This window comes from Pyxicephalus adspersus, chromosome 8 (assembly GCF_032062135.1).
Source record: "Pyxicephalus adspersus chromosome 8, UCB_Pads_2.0, whole genome shotgun sequence".
NCBI lineage: Eukaryota > Metazoa > Chordata > Amphibia > Anura > Pyxicephalidae > Pyxicephalus > Pyxicephalus adspersus.
Window position 1 is genome coordinate 66,656,897 of NC_092865.1, and position 21,096 is coordinate 66,677,992.

Sequence of the window (21,096 nt, forward strand, 5' to 3'; positions counted from 1 at the left end):
TTCTTCAGTGGCCTTTGGGGAACATTTTTGAGGCACAGATGCTAGTCTAGCCCCTCTGCATTTCCGGGGCATTACCTTTTTGTAACATAACATGGATGATCTGTTAAGGGTTTTTTTGGCACAGGCTTTGTGGCCACTCTGCCAGTTCAGATTTGTAGTACTTCTCATTGGTTGTAAATGTTCAAAAATCTATGCTGTACCGGACCTATCTACTGGAGCATCTTGGTCTGGCCTGGAGCATGAACCGAGCAAAGTGTCATTTGACAAGTAAGTCCAGCCGATGAACATGCAAGTTTATTTTACTCAGAGGGCCAGGCGAAAATCTAAAAACACAGGAGAATGGTTATTGGAGGAATCCTGATTACCATCTTGGAACAGGCAATATTGCTGTCTGTACAGATCAGGGCAACCCATCTGGAGGGTTACTGATTCTGAATCCAGTTAGACAGCTCTAGAGCCATAATATACATACAAGGGGGTGCTGAGAAGTTCCTGGCTTTGCCCAGAAAGAAGAGAGCCAGAGTTATGAAATAACACATTTATTCAACATATTCCTCCCTGAGACTGATGCACTTGGTACAACGTAGTTGCAGCTTTTCTAGACCGTTCAAATAAGTCATTTTGGTTGGGCCGCAAACCAGCTCCATAAAACGGACGCCATGGCTGTGTTTTTTGACCAATTTCTGGGTTTGAAACTTCTTCGGCCGCAGGGATCTGCTGTGGCGCCATTCCTTTGACTGTTCTTTGGTTTCAGGATCATAGATGTGGAGCCAGGTTTCATCCTCAGTCACTAACCTAGCCAAAAAGTCCTGTGCAGCTTCAAAATGGGCCAAAACGGCTTTGGATGCTAGAACTCGTTCCTTCTTCTGATCACTGTTCAAACATTTCGGTACCCACTCCGCTGAAAGCTTGCGCATGTCTAGGATACTGGTGATAACAAACCCAACACGCTCCCGTGAGATGTCAAGTATCTGGGCTTTTTTGTGGATATTCGCCGGTCCTCAATCATGTCATGGACAGCATCGCAGGTTGCCGGATCAGTTGAGGTTGGGGGGCGCCCACTGCGGGGCTCATCTTTAACGGTGAAATGCCCAGTCTTGAAACGAGATATCCAGGTTATGACAGTGCTGTAGGAAGGACACTTCTCCCCCAGTGTTTGTGACATCTCAGTGTGAATGTCCTTTGCTGACTTTCCCTGGAGAAACAAAAACTTCATGACGGCCCATAACTCGAACCACATGAAACTTGCTTGTGCCTCTGCTATCACAGCTTCTCACTAAAAGAAAAAACAAGTTTTAAGAATCGCAAAGACCTGATATTTGCAGAGTTACATACTAAAATATTAGGTGGGATCCTTATTGGATCTAGTGCATTGGTTCTCTGCTCACCAGGAACCATAGTCTGAACTTATTAGACATTTCTCTCTTAACATTCATAGTGGTGTGTTTTTGTTTTGTGGACAGCCCCTCTACAAGAATGTTTAAACAGGGTGGCCTTTTCATGTGAGAAACTAGTTTTGGTCCTGCACAAGGAAAATTGCCCTTTTGAGGTCACTCAATCTCCAATGCCTGCTCTTGCTTGTTGGGCATGAATCTTTTGTTGCTGGTGCCCACACCTTTTGGCCTGCTTTTGGACAGGTTCAAGAAAATGAAATTTTTGCAAGAAAACAGTTTAGATTTTTTAGTGTTCTTAGGTCTTGCCCCAATTTGTGATCATATTAATACCGCATTCTGGCTGTAGGAAGTCCAGCAAAGTTTGGTTTGCAGTCCTGCTGAAGGTGGTAGCATAACTTAAAGGTATCGTATTCCTATATCCCTCAATAGACTTTAAGTAAGGAGACCTGTGTATCCATATTGTTTTTTATAAAAATTCTATAGGACTTTAGTTCTGTCTGGGTCTTAAAACTATATTTATTGATTACCTCCCGAAGTTTTGTAGCATTAATGGGCTCAGTAGTTAGCACTCTGGCCTTTGCAGCGCTGGGTCCCGGGTTCAAATGCGTGCCCGGACACTATCTGCATGACGTTTGCAGGTTCTTTCCCTGTTTGTGTGGGTTTCCTCCGGGTACTCTGGTTTTCTCCCACATTCCAAAAACATGCAGTTAGGTTAATTGGCTCCCCCCCAAAGTTGACCTTGGACTGTATTAAAGACATATGATGATGATGATAGGGACATTAGATTGTGAGCTCCTTTTAAGGGACAGCTAGTGACATGACTATGGACTTTGTACAGCGCTGTGTAATATGTTGGTGCGATATAAATACTGTATAGTATTATTTAACAGAACACTGTACAGTTTAATGCCAAATTGTTTCAATGGCATTGTTTACAAATGACTATTGATTAGGAATTCTATATTACAAACATTGACTTATAATCGCAGTATAAATTCAACAATATTCTCTCTTGCAATAGGCTGTAGCAGCGTGAAATTCTGCGCTGTCACATTTTTCTTTTTTAAAACCCTATCCCCCCCAAAAAAAAAAAATTGGCAACTTTGCTACCCAGAATGAATATTCAGCACATTTTCTAACTGCATACTTTTTTTTTCAGTCTTAATCCGGGACATGGGTCTACCTGTGTCTGTGTCTGGACTTGGGGCTGATCTGCTTTGTGTCTCCGCCTGCTCTGACAACAGTCTCTTGTGCACAGGCTCCTCTTACAAACACTGAGCATTCTGGAGGCCAATCTTGTTCTGAAAATTTCCCTGACATGAGAGGCTCCAGGGATTCACTGAGCATGCTCAACCCCACTTCTGTGCTAGAGAGAGGAAGCTGACTTACATTGGAGTCATACCAAGCATAGGCTGCATGTCAGAGCAGTGAACTTGCAGCGGGGCTGTGAGAACTGACTGGCTTTGTCCTTAGCACTTTCTTTTTTCTACAATACTCTAAAAACCTGCAAAAAGTGAACAGTCTGGCATAGCCGGGGACCCCATAGCGCTGCCAAGGCACAACAGTCATCGCTTGCTCTAAACGGATTCTTTCGATATTTTTTTTCTTCTTTCCTTAATGTACTTTCCTCGGCTTTTGTTGTTGGAGGCTGGGCCTTTCCGTCTTGTGAAATCTTAGGGAGAGCCGGGAGCTGATCCCAAGCACTCTGCCTGCTTCTCTCCTTTTTTTTTTTTTCTATAAATTTTTTGTTTTTTGGTGGGCAAAGCGAGAAAGCTGGTCTTTCCTGCTAACCCGATAAATGCTGTTTATGAAGATGGATCTGTTGAACTACCAGTACCTGGATAAGATGAACAACAATATTGGCATTCTGTGCTATGAAGGTAAACTGGCGCTGCTTTATGTAGTTTTACGTTTAAATTTGAGACGGAAACCAGGCAACAAAATTCTGTTAACAAAAACCTTTATTTACACATTATCGCACATCAGATTTAAATGTTTTAGTTTATGTATGTCCGTATGCATCTTTTGTTCATTTTTTTTAATTTGTATAATTGGCAAATGTGTTTTACTTTTAAACTATCTGTTAAAATCATTGGCAAAGTTTTTGTCCTGTTGGTTGTTGCACCCTTGTTTTCTTTTTGTTTTGTTTTTTTTCTCCTGTAGTTTAAAGTTTTGAATGTCCTTGTTCACAGTGTTGTGTGTGTGTGTGTGTGTGTGTGTGTGTGGTGTTTTTTTTTTTTTTTACTTTTTCTCTTTTTTAATTCTACTTTTCTTTTTTGACTATTTTTCTTTTTTCTCTCTCTGTTGACTTTAGCTTATATTTTAAGTAGTTAAATCCAATATCTGTATGTCCGTGTCCAAGGATTATATGTTGATGTATGAGAAAGACACTTTATAAACAATATATAGATTTGTTTAATTCTGTGATTTGTCCCAGGCATTGACTTGCTACAGCTTGTGTGTAAATCAGAAATGCACTCGGCGTGTATATATTACTGGATTGAGGCAAAAAGGGTTTGTCTCGCAGCTCTGTGAGAGGTCATAGATCACAATACTGAACACAATCTCTTCTTTGTCTGGGCTCTAACTTCCTGTCCTGATCAGCCATTGAAGGATGTGTCCCACACACTAGTCCCTTGTGGAACTCGCTATACAATGCTGGGCTGCATTTTTTTTTTTTTTTTCCTTTGGAAATTTGCTGATGCCTCTAGTTTTCAGTTACTTTGTAACACTGTGCGTGTTTCTTGTTAATCCAGGTTACTTAATTCCTTAAGAATTTTAATACTGTAGAATTTTAAAAATTTAGTAGTGCAACATTTCAGGGTTTGATATATGCAATGCTTTCTTTAGCATTTTTTGTATACACTTAAATTTATTTTTATGGCAATCAAATGACATTAAAATACTTTTTTTTTTTTTTTTGTAACAAGTGTATCTTTTCGTAATAAGTTTTATATAGTGTTTGTAATGTATAATTTGATGAACTAGGAAATGTTGCGGCTGATGTATATGTACCTAATACATATTTATGAATATATTCGGTTGCTTCTATACTTTTGGCCTTTTTTTTTTTTTGCCCTACAATCTCATATGAATTCTATGATTTATGCTTTGAAAAAAAAATTTGGCGTAATACCGGATGGCAAAACATGCCCCCTATGCTATATCTTAGCTTACCTATACCTTAAATAGCAAATTATTGTTCATGTACTAGCATTACTGGTAACTTGTGAATTTTAGTAGCATGCCCATGTAGCTCCAGCTTAAGTAAACCAGGCAGTATTTTCCTAACACTTTATGGGAACTCTGGGTGGTAGTAGTAAAGGTCTTGTTTACTAGGATATATTAATTCACATCTAGACTGGACATTGTGCTGGGTTTGCAAACAGTTAAGTTTTTGCTGTACGTGCAGTTTTGGAGCAGGGGAATGGCCTGGTACGAAGGGGAATCAAGAAAGGCACCGGCGAGTTTGGCAGTCAACTCTTCATGCTGTGACCATATGCAAACACGGCTCAGATTTCTATACACATACACTGCCAGTCTTTCTCTGCTCAATACTTTTTCTCACAGTGAACAAAAGATGAGAAATACAGGAAGATGGAGGGCTGTCTATTGGATAGTGTTAGATTCTAGACGGGATTATTTCTTAGCCTGTAGAATAGTTATTACTGCAGATCCCCATACGTATTGCATACTGGTGGTTGTGCTGTAGGCACATATTGTACGCCTTATTCTTTATTTGCAGTACGTCAACTCTTGGATGTCAAGGTCAGAACAAGGCTCAATAGTGGGGTGAAGACCTCCAAATGACCTATGAGTGAACATTTTGCTTGCATAACAGTGGCATGGGATGTAGTCACATGATTAGTATGATTTTCCATAATCTTGCAATGCCACAATGAAATCTTGTTGCAGAAAGTTATTATAAAAAGCAGTCCACTGACCACCAATGGCAGTATATGATGTAAAAGTACATAGCATGTTTGGAGTATTCTAAACACTTACAGAGTAAAGAGAAGTAAAGAACTTCTCTTTACACTATAAGTTTGGGTTTTTCTATAGTCTAACATGGCACAGTTTTAAACTAAAATTAATTTGCTGGCAATTCCAATGTTTCTGAAGCAAGGAGTGCTCATGTGCTATTTCATAAACTGAATGCCCATTTTTGCTTAAAGTGCTGTGCCTAAAAGGCCAAAAGCATTAATCCCCCCCAATGGAACAAAGTTTTCCCTTTTTCTCCCAATAATCCCATTCATTACCGGAAGTTTAAGGAAACCAAGTACTTTTGAGTATGGTGGAGCATGGTTTCATGTGCCCATGCCTGGCTAATCGGTGCCATTGCACATTGATAGTGCTATGGGAGCAACGTGTTTTGCTTGTGAAGGCTACATTTAGGCGAGCATGTTGCTTTTCCCTGCATGGGCAAAATATGTTCGCTTTAACATTGTGGTCAGTAGGTGCTGTCTGTGACTCATTGTGATGGACAGAAGATGAAGATAAACTTCTACTGGCTCATAGGCACTGTCCAATCCTTTTATATCAGGGGTGCCCAACAGGTGAATCGCGATCTACCGGTAGATCGCCGAGCCCTGCCTTTCAAAATAAACTCTACCGTGCACAGAAGTTATGTCCAAGTTTTTATTGTTGGTAGATCATTTTGACTTGGCCATTTTAAAAGTAGCTCGCAAGCCAAAAAAGTGTGGGCACCCCTGGTTTCTTTAATTATAAATTTTTTTATATGCCGTGAACATAGGCTACCTTTTTGCATTGTTGTAATCCTGACGATGTAGATGGGAATGGACACCATTTGAGACCCAGTTTAAAATGAATTTATTCACTATTATGGCTGGAGAGAACTGGTCAGGGGTTTTATGAGCCACTCACCAGTTGGAGTGCTACATCTTAAGGTGCGTACACACTTCCAATTTTTATCGTTCCAATCGAACGACGAACGATCGATTGGGCAAAAAATCGTTCGTAAAAAAGTAACCAACAACGCCGACGAACGAGGAAAGTTGTTGGAAATGAACGACCGGACCGGCGGATCGGATTGGGCGACGATCGTTGAACATCGTTCGTGTGTACGGTCGTTCGTTGATCGTCCATGGGCTGAGCATGCGTAATGAACGAACGTCTGTTCACTTTCCTGTCGTGCACATAGTTCCTCTATCGCTTAAACGATCGTATCTATTGTGTGTACAATATCTACGAACGATCGTGTCGTTACCTCTATGTGCAGGATCGGTGCTATACGATCGTTCGCAGATATCGTGCAGGAACGTTCGTCGTTCGTTTTCCGACGATAATAATTGGAAGTGTGTACGTAGCTTAAGTCCAGAAAAGCTCCATTATATCTGTAGTATGTGTGGGTTCTTTTTATCCATTGCACTACCCTAATCCACTAGCATGTTAGAAATTGCTTTTGTCTAATTTGGTTTTATAATACTTCATTGTTTAAGACATGTGCTACATTAAGTTGTTGTATTGTGGACTTTTCAGAGTGTGGAAACACATTAAAGTGCTTAACTAGAACTTGCAGTATTGAATATAAAAGCCTTCTATGATGTTTCCTAGGAAACTAACACAATACAGCTTAATACCTAAAAAATACAATGCAAAACGTACGTCTTTTTAATGCTTGGGCATAAATAGCCCTCAAGATTAACTGGCCTGTTTGAAATCTGAAATGGGATGGCTGTCTCAAATGTTATGATTATACTATACATGACTCTTGTATTTAATACATATATTAAAACTGTACCCCAAAATTCAGACTATGATGGTTGACTTAAAATACAACTATAATTTTATTTAGAAAGAATAGGCTTTACAATCACAAACCTTTGTAGATCAAGGTACTGTGGAGAGATTCATCCTCCAATTCACAAAGGAAGCTAAAAAAGCCCCCAATATGAATGCAAAGGGAGTTTAGGAGGAAGCAGGGGAAACAAAGTGACATGAAGTAAAGTTGAAGTTCTTATTGATGTGTTGTATACTCCTGCTAGGGGGATTTAGCTCCTTTTATTGCTTGTTACATTGCTGCTAAAGGAGTGGGGAAATATTAACATTTTGTGTTGGAGCAATAGAGAAAAGAGAATCATTAAATGGGTACAACCGTTCCAGGAGCAACTTTGTGGATGAATCTTTACTTTGCTGAGATTTCCTCCCATTTTCTGTTGCTTTGACATTTTATACATATTTTGAAATCCTATTGTATGATAACAGTAATATTATAATTGTGTATTTTTATCTATGTAATCGCACTCAGCAGCAATATTTTTCCATCTGCCTGAAGTTTTGGGGATTGAATTTATTAAGCTGAATCCTTGCTTGAAAGGGTTACTGTAGTCTGCTATGACTTTCCATATCTTAGTCTGTTTATAACCGAAAGCAGTTTAAAAAATGTGAAACATGTCACAATAAGAGTGCAGGGAGAGTTTCCCGCCTTTCTGGAATGTTCTGTCTTCTCTGTGCTGTTTCTTCACATTCCACAAATGTAAAGCATACAGCTGGGAGAAATTCTGCAAACCTTGTGCATTCCTTGCGCTGTTTCTTAGCAGGAAGCAGATCTCCGTGTCTCCGTGTCTCTTTGCAGGGGGGCAGAGGGGTAACATGTTAGACGCATTTGGGAAAAACGCATAGCGTGCCCGTGTTGTGGAAAGTTTGTGATCAAATAAAAGGATTTCCGCTCTGCGACCTCCTGACCAGATCTGGTGGACTTTGTTGCAGCCTGTTTAGGTTGACTTTAGCTAGAAATGAAAGTCTTGCAGGTGAATGTGTAATGCAGAAGAATGGATAAGTCAGTTTGTCCACACAAATAAAGATGCATAGTGTGTTTTGAAAAATTGAGACCATTTTACCATTGGACACAGCCTGTGCCTATAGGTGACAGAAAAGGGGTGGCTTTCCTTTCATTTGTAGTGACCACACATTAAATAATTCATATCCCGTTAACCAGTTTTTACATATTGAAAAATTCTAGAAAATGTGCCTTGGAACAGTGGTGATCCAAATGAAGGAAGGGTGGGGGGTGTTTAAGTACCATTGGGTTTCTATATCTGGCACCAAAAGACTTAAATGGGGAAAGATTTACTGCGTACCCTTAATACCAGTGGTTGACACATTGGTGTTTTTTTTTTTTTTTTTCTAATTGCCCTTGCTGACCTTGAAATGAGTAATGGGGGGTAAGTACCTACAGAAGATCTAATACCTATCTCTAGCTGCCTGTGTCCAGCATCCCCTCCATTCAACCTTGCAGCCTCATCTGTATATTGAATACTTCTTGGAGCATTGGGTATCTGTCATCCGTACCACACACCAAGGCTCCATTTTCTGGCCCCGGTGTCTTTACTGGACTCAAACAATGTAGGGTTGGAGGAGGGAACCATAGTGCATAGCTGGGGGTGCTGAAATCCAACATGGGATGTTTGATGTGCATGGGAGAGTGATGGACATTGCAGAGTTGGTAGACGCAACCCAACCAGGAGCATAATAGAAGAGTTTCTCTTGCAGGACACCTTCATTTGGGATCTCTTGCATCCCTATGGGTGCCTCATGTAGCTTTCTACTTCTGCTGGCAGATTAAGGAAGAGCTCTGTGATTGGAAAAAAGCCTGGTCATATGTCCTGTCACATGACTTGCTTTCCTCCAATCATCCATCAGATCTGCCCTGTAAACACTGCTAAAAAAGGAATTGCCTGAGGGCCGATTGGTGCTTTGAGCCTCACCCTGGAGGGTGCGGAAACAGACCGGGCTCACAGGAAATGAGCAGCAGGGTTGTTCTGTTTGGAGAGTACCAGTATGGCTGGACCAAAGAGGACGTCAGAGACATTAATTGAGCAAACGTTTGTTTTGAAAACTATGGGAGGGAAATGGTGTCAAAAACAAATCCAGATCTCCACTTTGGGCCTTCTAAGTTAGGCCAACATAAGGTGGTGGTGGGCTGACATTTTTATATTTCCTACTCCTGAAGTAGGACACCACAGACTACACTTGTTATGTGTGGAAGGAGTGAGAGAAGGAAACATAAATCTTAGCCCGGCCTCGCTCCCTGAAGGGTGGGGGTGGGGGGTATCCAGGAAGAGGCAGCTCCCGGGTCACATGACATGGCGTTTTTGGATGTGGGGGCGGATTCTGAAGAACATCTGTAACTTGTTTTTCAGGGAAGTTCAGTCTGCAGGTTTTTTCCTCTGCTTCACCCTGTAACTTGAATAGCAGCGGAGTGTTTCAGGAAGGCAGATCCTGAGTCAATTCAACATGACGTTTTGTAATAGAAAACCGGTTGATATGGAGCGCTGAGCTTCAGTTTTTGTTCTCCCTAATTATAGTTTGTGATTGCAGGGAAGTCTGAAGTCCCAGCGGACACTATTGTGAGTTAATGTTTATCGTCTGACAAATGCGTTGCACTGTTATTGGATTTAATCGACTTATTTTTGTAATGGTTACTGAGAATTCATTTATTTTAGCAGTTAATCGTTACTGAATGCCAAGGAACTGTTAAATTGTCATATATATGGGCTGTTGGGATATAACCGTTGCCTGGGGCAGTACTTGTTCCACCTGCTCAAATTATTCCTTACACAGGTGTGATTTTAGTGACTTCTGATTGGTTATGGGTCACAGCATTAATATATACAGCTCTGTTGCCCTTAACAACCACACCAGGAATCTTTCTAGCCGTGCAGGTTACACGGTGAATTGCACGAGCTAGTTGGAATACAATTTTCGTTAAAGCCAATTTCAGGCGAATTTAAAGTGGGCAACATTAGGGATGGGTAGAGGTTGGTTAGGGTTATAGCAATACTTTGGCTGTAGTCTGAACTGAAACGGAGTGAAAAAACTGTGTGAATAACTATCTTTTTCAGTCATGTGACCTAAATTTGACATTGGGTTGTGTTACAATGACGGAACTGCACTGTGGGAGATTCTGGGATTCATATGTACAGCAGCAGGGACTTTGTGGGGGAGGTATTTTTATTATAGCTAAAATATTTTGCTAGTGGCTGAAGTTGCTTTTCAAATTGGTAGTATATCAAGCTTTATTATTTATGAAAATGACAGCAAAAAAAAAAACACGCTTGCTTTTAATCCCGCAGATTGGTCTATCCTTGGGGAGGTTCCTTCCATTGGGTCCTGCATTGTCCTGGTATCTATCTTCGGCCCGGCGCAGACATCTTCTCTCTTCTTCAGGGTTCTTCTTCCTGCATCACCCGATATCGCACGGCGCAGGCGCAAGATTGGGTGATATAGATTGGAAAAAAAGATTGCGATCTCGCTGCACATGTGTGAGATCAGCCTTTTTTTCCCCATTGATGAAAGGACTCCTTCTGAGCAGCCAAGACCCTCCTGGGATGGGTGACGTAGGTATCTCGGGGCGCTTTGCGCTCCCATTCTGTCTTGATCAGGAGGTGCTTTTTTTTTTTTTTTTTTTAACTAAATTTTTACTTTCCCCCCTAGCGGTATTCCTAAATGTGACTCGGGGTGGATTTTCCATGCAAAAAGCAGTAATTGCGATTCAACCCCCCCCCCCCATTTACTTTGTTCCGTTGGTGTCCTCGGTGTCTTCTCTGATCTCCAGCCGGCGAGACAATGTCCGGGGTTTCCCGGTGACGTTGGTGCAGACGGAAGGAGCGGCGGGAAATTCAATACAAAGAAATCTTCATAAAATATAAATATAATTATATTGTACATGTTACTGTACAGTTATATTACATGTTTCACTATTTTTTTTTTTTTATTTACAGATTTTTTTTAAAGTTTATTATTACATTTATTAACTATTGGACATATTTCAGTGAGTTATGCCTAAGAAGTATAGCCTACAATATAAAATAAATTTCCATGCAAAAACAGTAACGCTTTTTGTGTGGAAATACGGACAGAATTAGACCGCTAGGGGGGTTAAATAAGAGTGGTGTTTATGCTTTTATGTAAAGTGTAAATTCTGCGTTTCAGTTTCAAGTCACATGACCAGAGACTATTTATTGCCTTGAATACAAAACGTGTGTTTTTGCTCTAAATCTTGTACTGGGGAAGTTTAGGAAATTTCTGGTGGCATGCGCTCAGGTTGGAGCTTTATAAATAAAAAGCAATAGGAAGATCTGCTGGTCATTTTGCAGGGACTTGTCTTGGTGCTGAGAATTGAGAGAGAATAAATGAGCAGACTCGTGAAGGTTATTCATATCCGACTGTGAACCTGTACTATATAAGTATGGAGTCACTATAGGATGCACCACCGTCGTGCCTGTACTTACCTTATCTACTGCCAGATCTGCTGTCTTCACTTTACTAATCCAGAGATGATCATTTCATAGGGGAGGAAAAGTCGATAAAAGTGTTGTCATACAACTTGCCTGACTTCAATGACAAAATTTTTACGTTACCATGACAAAAAAATCTGCATTCAGCTGCAATGCAACGCCTGTGTGGATCTTGCATTTGTCAGCGTAAGCGGAAAAGACACAACAACATGCAAAGTGCATCGTGGGCGGTTGTGCTAATGTGAATCTTGTGACATTGATCAGCAGTTCTGCTATAGAAATGGGGTTTCATGTAATGCTGCAGTTGTCTTGGCTAGAGTAGGGCGGTACAGGACACTGCGCATTATTTTTATAACAATATAATGAAGTGCTGAAACAATGAATTTTCTTGTCTGGAATTTGTTGTGAAAAGAGCTTCTCCCATGGGTGACCCTTCTACTCATTTACTTTTTATACAATTAGGGGGCTTTGTCTTCCCAGACTTGCACCGTCCTCCTTTTACGGGGACCTAACCAATATTAGGAAGGTAGATTTAATGTTTTTGCTGATCGCTGTTTGCAATATGCAGGTGAATCTTGGTACATTCAGCCAAGAAATCTGCGGATTTGTTATATAATCCCACATCTACAATGGGAGCAAATCATCATTTTAGATCTTTATTTGCAGCAAGTGCATTCAGTAAGGGAAATGGTTGTGGGTGTAAGCTTTGGGTCTAATAATAAAGCGGTGAATCCCTGGTGGCGAATCAATTCCTGCCAATAAAGCACATGCACCTGGAAGATTCTTTCCAGAGAATGTTTTTATGAATTTCAGATTCACTGCTTTATAAATAGACCCCTTTGAGTCATTGATTAGTAGGAAATGTAAGAGGAGCAGGCTGAAGTACGGAGTTTTTCTCGTAGACTCAACAGCAAGTGAGGCAATGTTTCCAAAGAAAGGAAAATTCTCTTTACAATAAGTTCCCATTTCCTCCCATTCTTGCACCAGTTTAACTTTGAATTACTCATGACTTTCTAGTAACAAACTAGTACAAAGGGGTAAATCCCTTATAGGGCCAAGGATAACCGTGAAATAATTTGGGGGTTTTTAGCCTTTTCACACTGCTTAAAGTAAGAGAAACTTTTAGATGTGGTGATCTTGATCTTCCTTATATGCCCTAAACGTTAACGTTCTTTTTGATTTTAGAAAATGTATAATACAAAGAGTCTTCAGAGAAATCCAGTGTTAAAAGTATTCAATTACTTCTGCACTTCTTGGAAACACGCTTGTTAATGGTGCTAACCCTTTGCCTTTGTTTTATAAGGTCAGCTAGAAGGGGTTTTTGTACAAATAGTGATCAAGTGGGCCCGGAAGCCTTTCCTGTCCTCAGACTATAATAGGGGTGAAAAGGGCAATTCTCCTATTACCAAATCTCCAGTTGCTTCTAACTTCCCCGATGAAAGTTTTAGATCTTTTTTTTATCAGTTTCCTGATACATAATACCTTCCAGGGATATAGACTGTCCTCCTAAACACAAATGGTAACAGGAGTCCACAGACAGGATGTCTCTTTATTGTGTGATAATTCCTTGTATTTTTTTATTCCTTGATTCAGGCCCCTCTCAGTAACAAGGGGAGTTACTGGTTGTTTTAAAGTGTACAAAGATATTTTGTGATTGGATATAGCTGGACATCATCACCTTGCTGCCTTTCTGTGTCCTGGTGGTTGCAGCAAAGCTTCACGTTCTACTCCTATGTGATGTGTTGCCAAACTTCTCCGTCCGCATTGGTCTGTGTTCCTAATGTGGTCTTCATAATGTAAAATAAATTAAAGATCCAGAAGAGATAATGGCCATAGAGATGGCTTCCATCCAGAACTCCTGATATCATTAAATATAACGATACTGGAAAATGGCTTGTATGATGACTTGTAAATTCTGACTGCTTTCTATGCACCGTTTCTCAATGTAACTTTTTTGTCAAAGATTTTGTTTAAATACCTAAATTTCAGTGAAACTGAAGTGTTGTCTTTGTTGCAGAGTTCTAGGAATCCCTCCAGCACCGTAGTTAGAAATACAATAGAACAATGGCTCATCCTTTAGAAGGTGGGTTAGCTGTGTGCTTCTAGATAGGAGTCTGTGGGTATGAAATACTAAACCCAGGCATGTATAATGTTAATATGACACTATTGGCATTAAAAAATCCCAGAAAACTTTATTACTCAAGCCTTGTGCCCTAACTTTACTCCATTCTAGTGCTAATGGCTTTAGGATTCAATTCCTAAATCTCTCATCCCTTGGATCGTTGCTGTATCCTGTAGTACAACAGAGGATAAAACCGCAAACCACAATGCAGACATGGGCTAATGGGAGTTGTTGGAATAAAAGATCTATTCTATTATTATTACAGGCTATTTGTATAGCGCCGACATATTATGCAGTGCTGTACATAGTCATGTCACTAACTGTCAAAGGGGCTCGCAATATAATGTCCCTACTATAGGCATATGTCACGAACACAGTCTAGGGTCAATTTTGGGGGGGAAGCCAGTTAACCTAATTGCATGTTCTTGCAATGTGGGAGGAAACCCACACAAACACTGGGAGAACCTGCAAACTCCATGCAGATAGTGTCCTGGCCAAGATTTGAACCTGGGACCCAGCGCTGCAAAGGCCAGAGTGCTAACTACTGAGCCACCATGCTCCCCGGACAATTAGGTCTTTTTTTTTTTTTTTTTTTTGCTTGGCAAGGGTTACACCTTGTAATTTGCAGGTGTTTTTAAAATATACTTGGTCTTCTCCTGTAAACTGTGTGTGTGTGTATATAGAGCACCTTTTGGGCTAGAAGTGGCAGGGTCAAGAATGGGACAGTTAGCTGACATTGACCTGCAGGTAAATCTTGTAAAATTGCTTTACCACCAGTAAATGTTGGTGAAGTTGCCTTCACTTCTTTCTAGATACACCCATAATGTTGGGATGGCAGACTTATCTTTCCCTTCACACAATTTGGATGCCCGCTGAGACGGTCTGTTCTCCTGGCTTTGCATATATTAGAACAGAAGATCAAATAACTGAATATTGGAGGAAAAACAAAAGCTTCTTTCAAAGCAGGTGGCTGATATGATAGAAATTGTTATAAAGTAAATGTAAATTTTTAAGGGATTTTCTTCCATGTTTGGGGCTATGGCTATTTTCATTTTTGGCTCCAAATGTCTGTTGAATAGTTAAATGGATGATGGGCTTTTCTTCCAAGTGATCACTCTTTACTGTCTAGATATGCGGTGACAGCTGTTAAAACCTCCTGTCAGAATTCGCTTTGCAGCTGAGGATGTTGAGGCGCTTTGGAGTGATTGTATAGAACCTTCAGTCTGTGTAATCACAAGGAACCATCTGTGTCCGTGCGGAGAGCTGCTAACACAGATTTTGTGCTTTTGCTGAGTTCATTGTGTATTTTGGCCTCATTACATACTATAAAGTGTATATAAAACCAAACATTGGGTGTATGTAAACCCTAGCCATGAACTTCTTCTTCTCCTTTTTACCACTAAATGCATTTCGTAAAAAAATAAATAAAAAAAATCTAGCAAAATGCTTGTTGAACCTGCCAGAAATACATTGCTGTCTGTGCCTCATCTCAAGCTGCAGGACTCTTCCCCCAAATAGACTGGGAAAGGGTCCTAACATTCTGCTCTGGGGCAGCGGTCGCCAACCGGTGGTCCGCAGCTCTGTCCCCCATACGGACTCAACCCACCCACTCCCATCGCAGGCTCAGGCCTGCTTGCTAAACATCCTAGGAGGACAGTACTGCAGGGCTGTGGACATATCTTTTGTTGCATCCACAGCTCTGCGCTACTGTTACCCCAGAATTTAGCAAGCAGGTCTGAGATGGATGCATGGGTTGGATGGATGGGTTCTGGCATCATGACGTCACACTGGGGTAAGTTTCCTCTCCTTTTAGTGACACATGGCTGCCCGCTAATGCACGGCTTCTAGTTCGGGTAATTTAGTGGTCAGAAAGGTTGGTGACCACTGCTCTGGGGTAACACTGCTTCTCTATTGATACTGTACATTGAAAGTGTCACTAAGAAAGGAAGTCTCGTACTAACATTTTGTGCATACTCAACCAACATATGCAAATATGTTCAGGAAGTTCATACAAAATCTAAAATGTGCACAGGGAATTAAATATGAACAAAACCTAGAACTGCATTTTTGTACTGGTAGGTGGAATCCGGTTTTTACTTATGTGATTCAGTCTGCCGGTAACTGTTTTGTCACATATTTGTACCTGCCATCTTACCTGAACAGGCCACAATGACCTAACATTATGCTCTTTTATTTATTTATTTTGTTCCCAGTAAAATCACACTTTAATACAGCAAGGTTTCCAGCTCCAATTGAAGTCTTAACTTTTATTGCAGTCTATTGATTTGGTATCTTAAAGCAAACCCTCCCTGCAAAATGCATGCCTAACTCGCTGTAGATCAGTTTCAGATTTTAAAAATTCATATGAAATGTGTTTGGAATGTGCTGACACCATTTCAATGTAAAGGATATAGAGTCTTGTGAGCCCAAGGCAATTTTCTTTTTCCTCTTATATCAGTGATTTATATGAAGCTCTGCTGTGATTTCTTACAGAATATACAGAGACCAGCTGGGGCTAACTAGGTTACACAGGATGGAGGGTCTATTGTAAATCCTGCTGAATATGCTCCTTACTAGCAAAAATATCAGATATTTAAACAATGTTTAACAACCAAATTGCTAAAAATAGGTAAAGTAAGGAGTATTCTTGAATCATGTAGTGCTTTGTATATTCATTTCAGATTTGTATGGCAATATGGTGTACGGTTATCTCTTTGCCTTCGTAAAGAAGCGTCCTGTAAAAAGACCGATCACTGCTGCTCTGTCCTTGTGCAAGGTGACTGGTCTGGTATCTGCCCCTCCTGTAAATTTCTGCAGGCTCCCTGTAATAGATCCTACAGGCTCCTACAGCTGATGTGACTACTATAACTAGGTAATAACTGGGCTTGCAAAGGCAATCCATGCTAAGAGATTTATACTCTTTGTTGCAATTGAGGAATAAAATGTATCTGGCTATTTTTGTTCTTGGATTTAGGGAGACTCCAGACAAAATACCCAAACCTGTCTGCAAAAGCGAAAACTTACATTTTCTGCTGCCAATCGAATTAGTTTTACTTGAAGTGGAACTAAACTGAAAACCAAAAAATTACTTACCTTTTTTGCAGCTGGTCCTTCCTACAATCCAGTCCCAAGTTGTCCTGGAATTCCTCTTCGCTCCAGCACAGAGGAAGCGCCGGCCGCCGCCATCTTAGATCTTCTCTTTCGTCTTCTTTATTCGCCATCCGATCTCACACTGCACAGGTGTGAGATTGGGTGACGTAACCACACTGAGCATGCATGAGATCGGCATCTCATTCCCCTAGGAGCAGCCAGAGTCTCCCGGGATTGGTGACATGGGTATCCTCGGAGGCTTTGCACTCCCATCAAGGCGGTGCCAGATCAACACTCTCGGAAATGTGAGTTTCTCTGCAGGTTTTAGTGGGGGATTTCCCTTTAAAGAGTTCTGGTGGTCAGGACAGTTTAGCTGTTGGGATTGCAACAAACCTTCAATTTATACATCTGCAACATTTTATGAGGCAGGTAAATATTATAAAAATGTGTAACTTTGACCATTGATCCCTGCAAATGCGGTACCAGAGATGCCACAAGCAGGATGTTTAGGATTTGCTTAAGGGTTGAAAGCAGCAATGAAAAGCAGCTAATTCATGATCTTTAGATCATTCACATGGTATAAAATACTGTGCCTGAACTTCAGCTTTAAATTGCGTGACCGTACTCCTTGAATTTTTATCTTTTCAGTTACAATATTTTACAGATCATTAACTTTTTATTAAATAAAGTCTTTGGGCTGCAAAGAGAAGTAACATTAATTTTGTTGTATTTTTTTGGCCACCATCCATAAGTAAGACGCAATCTCAGAATAAATCTGGGGGTTAGGAAAGCAAACCCATCTATCTGAGTTTCTCCTTCAAAGGCAGAAATGAAATGGAGTGTAAAATACCAGTAATTATTTCGGCAGAGAAATACTTGAAACTTTTGATCTGAATGTCTGTCCTGGAAACATAACCCCATCGTGCTATTAATGTTTGAAGCTAAAGAGAGGAGTAGCAGCTTGTTGGCTTTGATCATTTCTGCTAAGAACAAGTTTTTTCTTTTTCATCTCGACCACTGTGTTGTCTTACATAGGTGCCACCGAGACAAGAGGTCAGACTCATCAAAAAGCCAGGTCTCTAGAAATGTCCTGCCTTTTTACTGGGATTTAAGAATGCTTGTTTTACGATTGTTTTATGTTTGCAGACTGTTGGCGGGCCAAACACAAAGAGGATATCAAAGCAACAAAAATTATTAAAATTATTCTAGAGAGGTTTCACATATAACCTAAAAATCCTCCTAATCCTCCCACATTGAAACAACATACTCCATATGATAGCTGTGATTCTCATGTGTGCAAAAAGGTAGAGATTTTTTTGGCCCTTTAAAGTGACCTGGGCAGGCATAAAGTCCTAGGGGCTCTTTTACTTGCTCTCCCATCTATTGATTATCTATAAAAATTGACACTTCCAGGATTGCAAGAGTTCTGTGTCCTCTAAAGTGATGGGGCTGGAGGAGGCGACCTAGGCATCGGACATTTGAATCACGTCAGATGCTGAGGATACTGACACAGGCTGGAGTTGGTGGACTGATAAAAAGGTGATTTATTGTTTTTAATATGCTGCTCACATCAGGCCTGATGGCTCTTGAGTAGTCAGGCCAGATGATGTGATGTTTCCTTTCTATTACCCTGGCAGGCCCTACCACCAGTCTGGTCTGCCTGCATTGCATGGAATATCACAAAGACCTTGTAAAGATAATGCCTGGTCTAAGGCTACATACACACGTAAGACTGTCATCGGAACCTTCCAGATCCTTTCCATTGACAAAAGATACATGAACGAGCTCTGTACATACAGCGCCGTTTTGCTCCATGAAAAGGGAAGTTGGTGAACGAAGGCGCGTCACCCTGTAGATCCACCAGGATGGATCCATGAATGACGTCGGACATCCGCTGTACACATCAGATTCTTGTCAGTGACTAGCCCTGAAGCGAAAATCGGACGAGAAGTATCGAACGTGTGTACCTAGAGATACACAGAAAAGCGGAATAAAAACAGAATAATCTTCAAGCCCCAGCACATTTTGGGTCCTCTAGGTTAGGACGTAATTGGTTGCCTTTTGGTGGTGTGTATACTGCTGCTGTCTTGTGATCGGTTTTAATGCCAATGCTCCATTAGGATGTTAGATTCCCAAGTCTGCACTATAAATTGTATACATCACATGTTCTTTAAAAGCTCCCTAATTACTCTAGTCTGTTGTATGAGGTGTTCTGGAATGAAGTGGAAAAAGTTTGCAAGGTAGTCATATTGGAATCATTCTAGGAATTACAGGTTTTATGCTTGGGATTTCAATTCTTAGGTCTAAGCTACATTGGTAAAACCTGGCATGGCACGTCATGTGGGGTAATGTGTATATTATGATTAAATGACCTGTATTGCTGCTTTTAGAATACTTCCTCCCTCTACAACTACAGTTTAAAATAATAAAAACATAGGGTGTTCCTGTAGGCTTGTCGGGAATAAGTGTAAAGAAATTATTTTCTTTGGAGATTGCAAGTTTTAATACTTTTTATAGACATGTAAGGGTGTCTGGTAAAATGACCGCCTATGTATTTGCTTTGCCAAGCCTCTGCAATAGAATGGTTTATGGACATAAATCCTTGTTCTAAAATGAGTATATAGTACCTGGTATAGTAGCATGTTACAATTTAGTGTTTAATAAGTCTACCTAAACTATTGGTTTACCCAGTAGACACCTTGCATCGCGTTTACCTCCACGACTCCTTTTGTATGAGTGACTCATATAATGCTGTTATTTTTTGTTCATTTCTGACATTGTGCCGCTGGTGGGAATAGTTATCTGCACAAACTACTTTTTAACCTAGATTCTCCGGAGCAGGGTTTTCCAGTTCATTAAACACTTCTGAATTTACCCAGAATCCTTTGCCATGCTTCTGATTTTCAGGTATTTCTGACAGGTTCTAACAGGCCACACAAAGCACTCTGGACACTTTGTTCTACACCAAATCCTTCTGACAAAGCCCCGCCGGTGTCTGGATCGGGCCTCGGCTTGCTTGAAGCGCCATGGATTGCTGACTTAAAAAAAATGTATAAAATACATGTTACAAGTTGCTGAAGCTGTAAATATGCACAGCACAGGATGTGGTTTACCAATACGAACATCCTGAAAATGAGGGACCTTGATGGAAATACAGGAAAGCAGTCCGTCTCTTGTTATGTGGGCAGTGTTGTAGCACAGCTGGACTTATCCAACCCTAGTAAATTGGGTATGACTATGAGTTTAATGAGGAAACATGGCTCTTAGTCACATGTTTACTTGCCTGGAAGTTCAGAAATACTCTTTATCCAAACAATAAAGTGCTTCATCTTGTCAATGATTGTTTTGTTTTTGGATTGGTGCATAAGTAATGGGGATTAAGAGATTCCATCTCCTGATTTGATTTTTTTTTTTCTTTCTTGCTTTTGAAGTAAATTATAAGTTAATACAAAAATCTTAAGGTTATCTTTTTAGCAAATGTAGCACAGAGATGGACAGCAGAATGCTCAACCTTGTAATTTTTTTTTTTTTTAGTTTTTTTTTTTTTTTTTAAAAAGCATGAATATGAAGTTTAGAAACTTTTGTGTGAAATGTAGTTTATCCTTTAAAGTAGTATACCAAGCAAAATAAGACCTTTGTGCTTTGCTTATATGGTCTTTACAAAGCGCTAGGTCTGTAACGCTGTATCTTGCAAACTAATACCTTGATACTTTTTATATAAAATGAAGTGTTTGGAGATTACCATAATACAGAATTTGTATAATTGGAACAGTGCAACATTTTGACAAGCTGTATAGCAACCTATCGAAGTGCTGAGCAAATCTCAGACATTGCTAAATATATCACAACATTGCAATACATTTTTTCTTTGGCAAAGCATTGTAAAATGTATTTTTAAATATCTTCTTGAGTTTCTAATAAAGCTTTTCTTTCCAACTGTTCTCCAAGCAAGCATTCCTTCCTGGTGACCTTGAATAATTGTGTACTTTTTTCAGCCAGCTTCCTAAAAGCAAGAAATAATTTTTCCTGTTCTTTCATTCTTTTAGTTTCATTTCTTATTTCATGTTCCTTCTGTTTTTGCACAGATAGCTTGCACATGGCCTCATGTATGCAATGAGTGGCGTACATATGTAAAGGAATCTTCAGATTGTCGGGCTGCAGTAGGTCCTACTGGTCTTCAGTAAGCAAGGCCGATGTGGACTACTTTTTGGTTAGCAGAGATGGGTATAAC

The 21,096-nt window shown here is 40.2% G+C and overlaps 1 protein-coding gene across 6 annotated transcripts in view; it reads left to right on the forward strand.

Moving 5' to 3' along the window:
• The window catches only part of VGLL4 (vestigial like family member 4), an 83,070-nt gene that overhangs the window by 40,861 nt on the left and 21,113 nt on the right, over positions 1 to 21,096 (forward strand). The window contains exons 1-3 of one of the 6 annotated variants that reach the window (XM_072421001.1): positions 9,562 to 9,763; positions 10,490 to 10,757; positions 13,671 to 13,736. The exons of 2 other annotated variants lie outside the window; for them this stretch is intronic. In XM_072421001.1, coding sequence (XP_072277102.1) covers positions 13,718 to 13,736 — 19 coding nt within the window. In that variant the 5' untranslated portion in view covers positions 9,562 to 9,763; positions 10,490 to 10,757; positions 13,671 to 13,717. Of the gene's footprint in view, positions 1 to 2,699; positions 3,275 to 9,561; positions 9,764 to 10,489; positions 10,758 to 13,670; positions 13,737 to 21,096 lie in introns of those variants that run through there. 3 more of the 6 variants (XM_072421002.1, XM_072420998.1, XM_072421004.1) reach the window with 3 other exon arrangements.